General features: G+C 35.2%; 1 protein-coding gene across 16 annotated transcripts in view; it reads left to right on the forward strand.

The window, feature by feature from the left end:
* The window catches only part of SLC4A7 (solute carrier family 4 member 7), a 110,892-nt gene that overhangs the window by 63,422 nt on the left and 33,730 nt on the right, over positions 1-13,740 (forward strand). For all 16 annotated transcript variants that reach the window (XM_055285169.2, XM_055285159.2, XM_055285189.2 and 13 more), the window contains 4 exons: positions 263-350; positions 2,420-2,566; positions 9,254-9,360; positions 11,477-11,651. In XM_055285169.2, coding sequence (XP_055141144.1) covers positions 263-350; positions 2,420-2,566; positions 9,254-9,360; positions 11,477-11,651 — 517 coding nt within the window. The remainder of the gene's footprint in view (positions 1-262; positions 351-2,419; positions 2,567-9,253; positions 9,361-11,476; positions 11,652-13,740) is intronic.

A 13,740-nucleotide genomic window follows, 5' to 3' on the forward strand; every position in this document is an offset into this window, starting at 1 on the left:
GAGGTGGGTGGATCACCTGAGGTCAGGAGTTTGATAGAAGGTTGATTTGGTAGAAAGTTAATTATGGATGCTTTTCCTAGTTTTGTGATTTCCTTTAGTCCAGGTGGAGTTGCCATCTTTTTTCAGTGATTGGTGTAGGGGAGTAGAAAAGATGTCAGAGTGTTGTTTCTTTGTTTATATTTGAATGGTTTCTTTTTTATGATTGCCTAGCTTTGTGGGTGTATGATGTTTATTTTAAAATTGTATTTTCATATTTCCTTAGGTTTTTGTTTTTGTTATTGGGTCCAGCAGGCAAGGCACCACAGTACCATGAAATTGGAAGATCAATAGCGACTCTCATGACAGATGAGGTAATCAGAATACTCCAAGTCTCTTTGGAGTAGACACTGATTATGCAGCATATAGTATATATTAGATTACACTTCTCTTTCTTTGATAGTGAAGCTCTAAAACTTTTCCTTGCTGTGTATACTGTTTTATCTCATATTTACTCCTCCTATTTGCCTTCGGTTAGGTTTTTAAGACCTATATATCAAGATCAGTGGGTACTTTAAAATTTTTTTTTATTTTAAACGTTTGTAATTGACTACTTTCTTGAACTTTCAAAATTTCGGGATGTTTTTATCCTAGATTTCAGGATATCGTTCCTCTAGGTTTTCCTCAGAACATTTTTTTTCGTGTGAATTTCTCTCATATGGGGTCCTGATCTTTGAGAATAATCTACATACTAATCAGGACCTTGTCTTTCTTTTGAAGAGAGATTTGTAGTCAGATTCTTGCCAAACATCAATGCTATGTGTCCCAAGGGTATTTGAAATGCCCCATATCTGAACCTGAGCTAATTTTTCTTTTTATTTTTCTTTTCTTTCTTTCTTTTTTTTTTTTTTTTTGAGACACAGTCTCACTCTATTGCCAGGCTGGAGTGCAGTGGTACAATCTCGGCTCACTGCAATTCTCCTGCCTCAGCCTCCCGAGTAGCTGGGACTACAGTCGCACGCCACCATGCCCAGCTAATTTTTCTGTATTTTCAGTAGAGACAGGGTTTCACCGTGTTGGCCAGGATGGTCTCAGTCTCCTGACCTCGTGATCTGCCCGCCTCGGCCTCCCAAAGTGCTGGGATTACAGGCGTGAGCCACTGCATCTGTCCCATTTTTCTACCTTCTTTCAACCAGCCAGTCACCAGATTCTTTTTACTCCTCAATTTGTTTTGCATTTAATCTGTCATATTCTTTCCATTTCTACTGCCATTTCTCTGGCTTAGCCTTTTATTTGTTGATTCAAGTAGACTTTATGAGTCTTTATTGTGTAGTATTTTTTCTACACTCTCAGTAACATGCAAATTTGAATGTATCATTTCCTTAGTCCAAAGGTATTAATGACTTCCTATCGTATAGTGAAATTTAAATTTGAACTTTTGGCTGGGCGCAGTGGCTCACTCCTGTAATCCCAGCACTTTGGGAGGCCGAGGTGGGTGGATCACTTGAGGTCGTGAGTTTGAGACCAGCCTGGCCAACGTGGTGAAACCCCATCTCTACTAAAAATACAAAAATTAGCTGGGCGTGGTGGCGCAGTTCTCCTGCCTCAGTCTCTTGAGTAGCTGGGATTACAGGCGTGCGCCACCACGCCTGGCTAATTTTGTAGTTTTAGTAGAGATGAGGTGTCACCATGTTGGCAAGTCTGGTCTCAAACTCCTGACATCAGGCGATCTGCCTGCCTCGGCCTCCCAAAGTGCTGGAATTACAGGCATGAGCCACCGTGCCTGGTCAGTTACCTCCTTTAAGAGAATGTTCCTGGCTCCTTCGTTCTTTCCCATCAGTTTCCCTTTCTGTACCCTACTTTCTTTTTATCAGAGCGTCTATCAATACCTATAATTATTTATTTATTTAATAACTCATTTCACTGTCTTTCCTCCTAGAAAAAAAGGTTCTTGAGTGTAGGGACCTTGCCTTACCTGTCACCATTGCATTATCCATAATGCTTAGAATTGTATTTTAGCAGTTAGTAGGTAGCCAATAAATATTGGTCATTAAATAAATTATTTAAGTAAAGTTGTTTGCATATCCATGACTATTTTCTTAGGATAAGTGACATTTAAATGTCATAGAAGTAGAATGACATACTACAGTGTTTTATTTTCTAATCAATTACTATTTCCCAGGCAAAATTTTATTTTAAAAAAATTGTTCTGTCATAACATGTAACTGTTGTCTTTCATTGCTTGTTATTGTTAATACATCTGATAATACTGAGTGGATTACCTTTTATAGTTGTTACCCAGGCTGGGCTGAATACCTGCCTGAGATAAGAGTTTAGGGGTTATCTTTATTGTGAAGCTATTTATGATATCCAGAGTGGATTTACTATGTGTAGAAATTTTTTTCAACTTTAAAAACTTTTACCCAATATTTTTTTCACTTAGATTTTCCATGATGTAGCTTATAAAGCAAAAGACAGAAATGACCTCTTATCTGGAATTGATGAATTTTTAGATCAAGTAACTGTCCTACCTCCAGGAGAGTGGGATCCTTCTATACGCATAGAACCACCAAAAAGTGTCCCTTCTCAGGTAAGAATCCAGAGCTATTCTTCTGTGACTTACTTTATTTTAATAGAATTTTTTTTTTATTAGCTATGATTCAAAAACTAAAACAGAGAAGTTGTATCCCCACCTCGTCCTCTTTACCTTCTTACCCCCATACTTACCTCCTATAGGTGGACCATTTTTTACTAGTTTTTTGTTTATCCTTTTCATTTTTCATTCAGTACTTGAAACTATGAACATGTAGTCTTGTTTCTCTCACCAAAAGTTAGTGTACTGCATATACCGTTCTGTACCTTGCTTTTTTCATATAAAAGTATATCTAGGAGATCTGACATAAGAAATCATGAAAATATCCCTTATTCTCTTTTTCACAGCTTTATTGTATTCTGTGCATGAATGTACCATAATTTATTCTATTCCTGGGTTCTGATGTTACCAGTCTTTTGCTATTTCAAACCATGCATGACAATATCACATGTCATTTTAGTCTTGTGCAGATATATCTGTAGAATAGATCCCCAGTAATAGGATTGCTGGGTCAAAGGGGAATTTATTTATAATTTTAGTAGATATTACCAGAATTCCCTCCATCAGCTGGAGTGTTTTGGACTCCCACGGTGATGTATGAAAGGGCCTATTTCCCTACATCCTCACTGACACTGTGTGTTGCCAGACTTTTGGATATTTGTCAATCTAATAGGTATCTTTATCTTCCCATTTTAAGTATTTTAATGAGGTTTTTAATTGAGTTTTTATGAGACAGGGTCTTGCTGTGTCACCCAGGCTGGAGGGCAATGTCATGAACATGGCTCACTGCAGCCTCAGTTTCCTGGGCTCAAGCAAACCTCCTGCCTTAGCCTCCTATGTAGCCTGGACCATAGGTGTGCACTACCAGCCCCAGCTAATTTTTTGGTACTTTGTAGATATGCTGTCTCACTTTGTTGTGCAGGCTGGTCTCAAACTCCTGGACTCTAGTGATCTTCTTGCTTCAGCCTCCCAAAATTCTAGGATTACAGGTGTGAGCCACTGCTTCCAGCCTTTTAATGAGGTTTTAATTTGCATTTGTATAATTAGTGAGGTTGAATATTTCTGATTATCTTTTGTTCATTGCCCCACCACTATCTGTTTTTTTTTTTTTTTAACATTTAAATTGTTCATTGATCCTTTGGAGGTTATCGTAGCGTATTTTATGTGAGTATAGACCCAGCTTCATCTTTTTTCTAAATTGCTGCCTGGTTCTCCCTGTTCATTAAGAGCTAAACATTGCTCCCCTTGGTTAGCGATGCTACCTTTATTAGCTAACATTCCATTTGCATTCAGGCCTGTTTTGGACTTTGTTTTGTTTTCCATTGGTCTGTCTATTCCTGGACCAATTCCGCACTCCAATTTTTGAGGCTTTATGGTATATTTTAATATCTGGTAGGTCTAGACTTGTTCTTGCTCTCTTTCTTACTCTTGTTTTTCTGCATTTTCTTGGCTATCTTGCATATTTATCTTTCTGTGTAGGCTTTAAAATCAGCTTTCTATATTCAGAAATATGCGTAATGGTTTTTAAAAAGTTGTGATGACAAATTTCTCATTCAACTGAGGGAGAACTGACGTCTTCATGACTTTGAGTCTTTCTATTCAAAAACATGGAGTGTCTCTCACAAGTTGATTTTCTGTTTCAAGCAAGTTTTTGTATTCTTAAAGAATGTTGTCAAGTTTTCCTTATAATTTACATGTTTCTTGGTGAGTGTATTCATGAGTATTGCATCTTTGTTGCTTTTATATGAAATGAAGGCTATTTGTTATTTTTATGTGCATATATACATACACAGTTGACCCTTGAACAATATGAGTTTGAACTGTGCAGTTCTAATTATGTGGAGTTTTTCAATAAACATTGGAAAGTTTTTTGATAATTTGAAAAAATTTGCATGCAAACTTCATAGCCTAGAAACATCAAAAAATTAAGATTAATTAGGTATTCCTGAATGCATAAAATATATGTATGTACTAGACTTCTTTAATAATAATTTATTACCATAAAATATATACAAATCTATTCTGAAAAGCTAAAATTTATCAAAAACTTATACACACTAAGAGTGTACATGGCACCATTCTCAGTGGAGAGAAATGTAAATAAAAGTAAAGATGCAGTATTAAATCCTAACTGCATAAAATTAACTATAGTAAATACCGTACCACTGTCATTGTAATTTCATAGTTACTACCTGTTGCTGTTGCAGTGAGCTCAAGTATTGCAAGTTAACATGCGTAAAATGCTGTGTGTTGCTCATCGTCTCCACATCAGCAGTTTGTCTCTCCAGTAAATTGTGTTTACCCTAAAAAGTGATCATGAGGTTCTCATATATTTTTCATCATGTTTACTGCAGTACTGTAAACTTTTAAATAACAACATGGGACTCACAGGAAGTCCTGTTAGTGATACTAGTAAGTGTTCCTAAGAAACAGAGAAAAGTCATGCAAATGTAAGATGAAGTGGAATCTCTTGGTATGTACCATAGAATGAAGTCTGCCATTGCCTGCCATTTCAAGATAAATGAATCTAGCGTAAGGATGATTGTAAAAAGAAAAGGAAACATAAAGTCGTCACTGTAGCTGTGCCAGCAGGCATGAACACCTTTGCTTTTTGCAAAATATCTTTTTATCTCATATTGAAAATGCAGCTTTTATGTGGGTGCAGATTACTATAAGAAAGACATACCTGTAGATTCTGATATGACCAAGAAAAAGCAGTCATTTTACGACAACATAAAGCAAAAGAAAAGCAAAGGATCGGATAATTTAGTGCCAGCAAAGATTATTTGATAATTTTAGAAAGAAGTTTGGCTTAGAAAATGTCAGAATAACTAGAGAAGCAGCTTCTGCCGTCCAGGAGGCAGCAGATGAGTTCCCAGATCAGATCCTGTTAAGAATATCCCCTGAACGGGTTTTTAATGCAGATGAAAGTACCCTCTTCTGGAAATAATGCTACAGAAGACATTTATTCGTAAGGAAGATTAGTGAGCACCAGGATTTAATGCAGGAAGGGTTAGCTAACTGTTTTGTGGAAATGCAGTGCAATTTATGATCTTGACTACCCTTCTCTATAAAGCTGCTAATGCTGAGCTTTGAAGGGACAAGATAAATGCCAGCTTCCAGTCTTTGTTATATGAGAAGGCCTGGATGAGAACCCTTTTTCTGGATTGGTCCCATCAGTGCATTGTTCCTGAAGTCAGGAAGTACCTTGCCAGTAAGGGACTGCCTTTTAAAATCTTTTTGATACTAGACAATGCCTCTGGCCACCCAAAACCTGTTAGTTCAACAGCAAAGGTGTCGAAGTGGTCTACTTGCACCCAAGCTCAACATCTCTAATTCAGTCTCTAGATTAGGGGGCTGAGGACTTTTAAGGCTTGTTACATTAGATGCTATATAGAAAAGATTATTAATGCTGTGGAAGAGAACCTTGGAAAGCAAGGACATCATGAAAGTCTGCAAGGATTACACCATTGAAGACACCATCATTATTATAGAAAAAGCCAGGAACGTTATCAAGCCTGAAACAATAAATTCCTTCTTGGAGAAAACCGTGCAGATGTTGTGCATGACTTAACAGGTTTTACAGCAGAGCCACTCAAGGAAATTGTGTATATGGCAAAAAAGGTGGAGGTTGAAGGGTTTCAAGATGTGGATCTTGGAGAAGCTCAAAAACTAATAAACACCACACCAGAGGAGTTAACAGAACACAACTTGATGCAGATGAGTGCGTCTGAACCAGTGCTGGTGATGAGGACAAAGATATAGAAGTAGTAGTGCCAGAAAACAAATTGACGTCAGCTGAACTGGCAGAAGGGTTCTGATTATTCAGGATTGCTTTTGACTTCTTTTGCGACATGGATCCTTCTATGGTTTGGGTGCTAAAGGAAACAAGGATTGGGACTGTCCACATTTTTAGAGAAATGAAATAAAGTGAAATAGAAATTATGATGTTTTTCCATTAATGTTTTCTTTTCGCTAGCTTACTGTATTGTGAAAATGTAGGATATAATACCTCTAACATTCCAAATATGTGTTCGACTTTTCATGTTACCAGTAAGGCTTTCCAGTCGACAGTAGGCTTATTAGATTGAGTTTCAGGGAGTTATACCCAAAATTTCAACTGCATGGGAGTTGGTACCAACTCCCTTGTTTATTCGAGTCAACTGTGTATTTTATTATTTTTTTCAAGATGGAGCTTCGCTCTTGCCACCCAGGCTGGAGTGCAATGGCGAGATCTCAGTTCACTGCAACCTCCGCCTCCCGGGTTCAAGCGATTCTCCTGCCTCAGCCTCCCGAGTAGGTGGGATTACAGGCATCTACTACCATGCCCGGCTACTTTTTGTATTTTTAATAGAGATGAGGTTTCACCATGTTGGCCAGGCTGGTTTTGAACTCCTGACCTCAGGTGATCCACCTGCCTCCGTCTCCCAAAGTGCTGGGATTACAAGTGTGAGCCACCACGCCCAGCCTCAGCTGTGTATTTTTAATCCTGCTACCATCCTTAATTGTTTGTAATAGTTTTTCAGTCAAATAATCTGTAAGAGATAGTTTTATTCCTCCTTTTCTAAATTTTATACATGTAATTGTTTTCTATTATCTAATTGTATTGACTGAAATCTCAAGTACAGTGTTAAGTAGCATGGGCTTTAAATAGGCATTTTTTAACTTGTTTCTCACTGTGGTCAAATGTCTCTAGTATTTCTCCCATTAAGTAAGATAATGACGTTGGAGCCAAAATATACATTTCATCATGTTAAGAAAGTAACATTATTTCTTTTTTATTGACATTTAAAATATAAATTGATGTAGAATTTTATCAAATGCCTTTTCAGCATCTCTGGCAAATGATTATATTTTATTTATCAATTATGGTAAATCATGAATAGATTTTTGAATATGAAAGAATTCCTGGAGTCAACTCAGTTTGGACTTTAAAGTGGTAGTGGTCTGTGTCTACTCGTTTGTATTACTATAGATTGGTTTATAGATTTTTGTGCCATCTTCACATTTTATACTTCACATCAATATACTTGTTTCATAAAAAAGTTTGTAAGTTTTCATTTTTGTTAAACAGTTTTAAATGATGTGGAATAAGTTGACTTTAAAAGTTTGCAAGAATTCCTTTGTAAAGTTTTTTGAGCTTGAATCTTCTGTCATGTAGACTTCAACAATTAGCTTATTTCTTCTTTGAAAATTGGTATATGTAAAACTTTTTTTTCTGGTGTCAGTTTTGGTAAGTCATTTTCCTTGTATATTACCAGTTTCGTCTAGGTTTCAAATTTATTTGCATGGAGTTATATAAAGTATAGTATGTATATGTGTATGTATATAAAATGTGCTCACTACGAAATTATTGCCTCTGCTTTTTTTTTGTTATTAGCTAAAGGTCTATTGTATTTTTCAAACAGCAGCCTTTAAAATTTATTTTAGTACTTTAAAAAAATGCATTTTATTTTGTATCTTAGTTTCTGCTCTTAGCTGTTTTATTTCATTCCTTTCACTTTCTTCCAGGAAAGATTTTTTGTTTTCACATTTTCTGAGGTAGTTGTTTAATTCACTTTTTTTTCCTTCTTTCATTTTTCTTAATATAATTCCTTAATTTTCTTGAATGTGCTTTGGCTAGGTCTCATGGGTTTTATTAGGTTGGCACAAAAGTAATTGTGGCTCTGGCCATTATTTTTAATCAAATCAATTAAATGATTAAATCAATTAAATGATTAATTAAAAATAATAGCCAAAACCACAATTACTTTTATAATTTGTAGTTTTAAAAATTATTTTTGTTTACTAGGAGTCTAAAATTTTATCCCTTTCCTCTTTAAGATGTAAGTTTGAAAACTGAAATTTTGTAAGTGAGATTTTGACATTTTCAAATGGCAGTCTTATATTTGTAGATGAGCCTTGCTACTCTCTAAATACAGAACATGTAAACCAGGTAGCCTAAGTCTTTAATTCAGCTAGAGCCTTTGACCCAGTAAACCTCCTGGGATGACAGATCTCTGTCTCCCTTTCCCTTTACCTCTCTGTTTCCTTTTCTTCCATCTTTCCCCTTGTATGTGCACATGCACACACATATTTTTAGCCCCAGCAATCTCTCGATGTAACAAGTTAAAAGTTCATTTCTTTGTCTTTAACAGAGGGGGAGAAATCCTGTATCATGTTAATAGTACTCTTGAATTTGTAATAAAATGTAATGGGAAGTTGATTTTTGTGGAAACGTTTATCAAACAGCTCTTATTTTTTAAGGGACATATTTTAGTAGAAGAAAAAATGACATTTGCTTTTTTCTTAATGTAAAGCGTATTTTTCAATAGTTAACAGGAGCAGTATTTTTAAAGTTTTGGTGGGAGAGATGCTTTTTTGGAGGTTACTTACGTTTGTAGCTATTGGTGAATAGGAATTTGAAATGGTATGTATGAATATATTTTATAGTATATTGATAATTAGAATATAAGATGCAAAAAGCTAATTACAGATTTAAAATATTAATAGAAACTGATACTAGATTCTATTTTTAAAGAGCAATCTATTTCAGAAGAGAGTTTATTTTAGGAACCATTCTTTTCTAGGAGAACTGATTAGATACATAATCAATATAAAATCTGATATTCACTCTAATTGAAGATGCCATCTCAAGTTTTCTTAAAATAGAATTCTGAAAATAATGTTTTTTGTGAAACTCAGGAAAAGAGAAAGATTCCTGTGTTTCACAATGGATCTACCCCCACATCGGGTGAGACTCCTAAAGAGGCCGCTCATCATGCTGGGCCTGAGCTACAGAGGACTGGACGGTGGGTGCAAATACTGATATTTTGAGGGGTTTGGGGGATGATTTGATGAAAACATAAATATTATATTTTTTTCCAAGTGTTTGGAACCTAATCTTGTACAGTATTTTTTCATATTTAGAAAAATTTGCATTATTATATATAAGGAAAATTTATATGTATAAATATGTAAGAATTTATAAATAATTTTAATAGTATGTATGAAGCTTTAGTTTAAAAGGAAAATAATGGACTGTATATTCAGAATATTGCAGTTATATAGTGTATAGGTTAATTTCCATTGCTTATACAGAAGGTTCTTGAAGAAGGTGTAGAGTCTTATTATAATTCTTCATCTTGAGTTAGAGAATTATGGGAACAGAGAGTAATTACAACTAATAATTTCTTTGTATATGTGCACCGATTTAAAACTCCTAAATGAGCATTATATCATGAGGTGATCTTCCATGGACAAGCATGATTAAACCATTGTATTGCTCTCTGGAAACCTAGCTAGAAAAATTGTTTAAGAAGTTAATTTTTGTAACAAAAAATAGAAATACTGGCAGATGCAAACATTGCCTTAATATTTTGTAGAAGTAGATAAATGTTATAGTATTTTCATAATGTGGAAAAGCATGTGGCTATTGATTCTTTATTGTCCACTGGTGGTCAGTATGGAATTAAATAATCTTAAATATTAAATCTTTGTTTTAAAAAAACCAGGATATCTTATACAGATACAATATGAGGAATTTTGATGACATCCTTAAAGGGTACTATATCATAAAAATAAGTAACTGGCATACTGAATATAGACTTTACAGAAACTGAAATTCACAATTAATTCATTGACTAATGAAGTGTTTTTGTCTCTGTGAATATAATAGAGAAAAGATTCTGACCCTGTGTGAACAGTACTGTTCTGTTATTAGCTATTATCGCTTCTTCAAACTGGGATAGGGTTAGTCATTGAGAAGCACTTGTCAGGCCTCCACTGATCTCAGTCACCTGAGAGCAACTGTATGCCTTCTACTAAGTAATTATCGATTTGATGATATACTATAGATTCATATTTTAGATTATTGATGGCACGTTTTTTATTGCAAGCTGATTTCCCTTGCTGTCAGATTATGAACAGAGTACTACTTGTCAATTTGTGTTTAGGATTTCAGTATCAACTTAAAAAAATTACAGTGGTAAAGCTTGAACTATCCATTTGAAAGCTTAATGTTAGTTTTTTTGGTCAATTTTCTTGCAGTTGGGATTTGAATGATTATCTATTTTTTGAGTATTAAAACGAATTACTGATTTAGTCACCAGTGTTTGTTGAGTGCCTACTATTTCCCAGGTAGTGTTCTAGACACTGTAGATAATGCAGTAAACAAGAAAAAGTCTCCCCTCATGGAGCTTATATTTTATTGGAATGTCTTCAAGTTAGATGTATCCAAAAGACTAATTGTTAAAAATGTTGAAATGGTACGGCTTTGATGTACAAACATATTTTTAATCTACTAATTGAAACCTGTTAGTTTTATTAATGTACATATTAGTTTGTCTGCATACACAGTAAATTAAATATACTGAAATGGTTTTTAGGGATATTTTTCCCTTTTTATATGATTGAAGTACTAGTTTTAAAAGTTTTTAAAGTTATTGAATTCATACTACTTGTGCATCTAAGCACAGCATACTGCATTTATATTAAAGTGTATTTGGATAATAATTGCCTTCCTCGTATTTGTGATTGTTGCCTTTAAGATTTTAATATAGACAATTAATAGAATTGCTTATGCACATTTTCATAAATGGGTTGTTGGGTTTTGTTTATTTTGTTATACCTTGCCTTGCACATTTGCGTCCAAAATTACATTTACTCATATAAAATCATTTGCCTGCAGTCTTTTCATTATATAGTCTGTAAAATACAGATATTTGTCTCTTAATGAAATATAACATTCCTCTATCATTAGATTAGATTAAATGAGTGTATCTTCTGTAATTTATAAGTTAAATTGGATTTAACATTTTGTTGACAAAACACCTAGGCACAAGCAGTTTTGTGTAGCCCATAGTTTTAGTTTGAACTAGCTAGAATCCTCTAGTGTACAGTTTGACGAGTTTCATCTCACCTATTTAGGCTTTTTGGTGGTTTGATACTTGACATCAAAAGGAAAGCACCTTTTTTCTTGAGTGACTTCAAGGATGCATTAAGCCTGCAGTGCCTGGCCTCGATTCTTTTCCTATACTGTGCCTGTATGTCTCCTGTAATCACTTTTGGAGGGCTGCTTGGAGAAGCTACAGAAGGCAGAATAGTGAGTACAAAGATTGGTAGTGGCCAGGCTCTTAGCTCTTCAGAGGCAAGTGTCTGTATGCATTTGTCTCACTATTCATACTTTTATTTGAAGAGTCTACCCACAGCATGATTAACGTGACCCAAAGCAGACTTTCCCCAAAGGTAATTGCTGTGGAAAACATGGGGAAGCCATTTGAACAGAAGATGCACAGTTGAGGTAAAAAAAAATTAAAAAAAAGTTTACTTTGGCTTGCTGGATGAATGGTTTTATAAATTGAGTAAAAGGCTTGGATTGTCTTTTGAGGTGGGGTGGACTGGGAGAAGACAACAGTTGAACTGATTCTGGGTGGGTCATGGGGGTTTTTATTAGTGGGGCTACTTCATATCCTATAAGGTATCATAGGATTAGTTAGAGCCACATGATGAATATTAACTCCTCAGTCCTGGCTGGTAGGCCTAGACTAGACTGGAAGAATAGAACATAATTATGGAAACTGTGGCTTTTTGAAGTGGCATTTAATTTTGCTGTTATTAAATCTATGTGAAAATAGCTAAAACTTTTATTTGGAAAATATAATTGAAAGCTCCATCCATTCTTTGATATGACTAAAATGAAAGTTTTTATGTTTTCCTGTTCCTGGTTATACTGTATTCAGAGCTATGGTGCTTTGTAAAATCTTGAAAGGCATTTCTTTGTTGTTGTTGATATGCATTTTAATGGCATTTAAATGAGACAATTTATAATTCTTAAGTGTATTTTACTTAATTGTATTTATTCTTGGGAGAACATTCATTTTTTTATAGATGAAAGGTTAAAAAATAACCAAAGCTAAGGCATGATAATTATTGAATTAAAATATTTCATGATCTAAGCATGAAATAAACCTAACAACTGAAATTTTCTTTCAACTCTGAATTTGTTTTGGATTATGTAAAATCTTTTTACCTTAGTCTTTAATCATTGTATCAAAGGTCCATATTTTTAGTAAGTTGCTTTATGTGCTGTCACAAATTGTGCATGTCACTCTGCTAGTCCCCATGGAAATGTGTTTTATCTGTTACCATCACGGAATTGCTGCCTCTTTGTCCGTGGACTGTCATTCATTACCTGCCCATCTAATCTCGCTATTTGATATCTTGTACATGTGACAATGTGTTTGGCATTGGAGGAATATAGATAAGTGTAAGAAGAGCCAGTATCTCCTGTCCTCAAGGATTCTAAGTGAAAAAAGTGAAAAAGACAAAATAGTATATACACAGTGCTTTGCCACACATGGGTGAGATAAAGGAAGAGCTGTAGGATTTGAAGTAATAGAAATAGAGGAAGCAGAAATATTATAGAAGAAAATGATAAGGATATGTATTAGTTATTAGGTGCTTTATTAGAACTTCAGGTGGAAATGGAGATATTAGGAGATACAGTCACAGAGTGTGTGGAGTAGTGAGGAGGAAATACAAAATTGGGAATTGTTTGTATAGGAGTGAAGGTTGAAATAGAATAGAGGAAGTTAACAAGAAAGATAATTTACAGGGAGAAAAGGAGAGGGAAAAAGTGTGAAATTACCCAGATTTATGGAATGAAGGAGGGATGGGATGGAGGAAGAAAATGATCCCAGCAAATTAGACACACAGACCTAGAAGAGGAATCAGAATGATGAAATTCTGTGAAAACCAAACTAGAGGTTTTGAGGAGGGAAGATTAGCAGGAGTATTTGATGATTTGAAAGGATAGTACAATAGAGAAGGTGTATTTATAGGTGTGTGAGGGGAAGGTAAGGGTAGATAGGCCCTCCGATGGGTACAATGGAAACTTCTGAATGTGAGAATGAGGTAGGCAGGCAGTGTAATAGGCTGTGTTTTTTTTGTTTGTTTTTTTTTTTTTTTGAGGTGGAGTCTCGCTCTGTCACCAGGCTAGAGTGCAGTGGCGAGATCTCGGCTCACTGCAACCTCCGCTTCTCGGATTCAAGCAATTCTTCTGCCTCAGCCTCCTGAGTAGCTGGGACTACAGGTGCCCACCACCACACCCGGCTAATTTTTGTATTTTTAGTAGAGACGGTATTTCATCATGTTGGTCAGGCTGGTCTCGATATCGTGACCTCGTAATCTGC

This window comes from Symphalangus syndactylus, chromosome 1, assembly GCF_028878055.3.
Source record: "Symphalangus syndactylus isolate Jambi chromosome 1, NHGRI_mSymSyn1-v2.1_pri, whole genome shotgun sequence".
NCBI lineage: Eukaryota > Metazoa > Chordata > Mammalia > Primates > Hylobatidae > Symphalangus > Symphalangus syndactylus.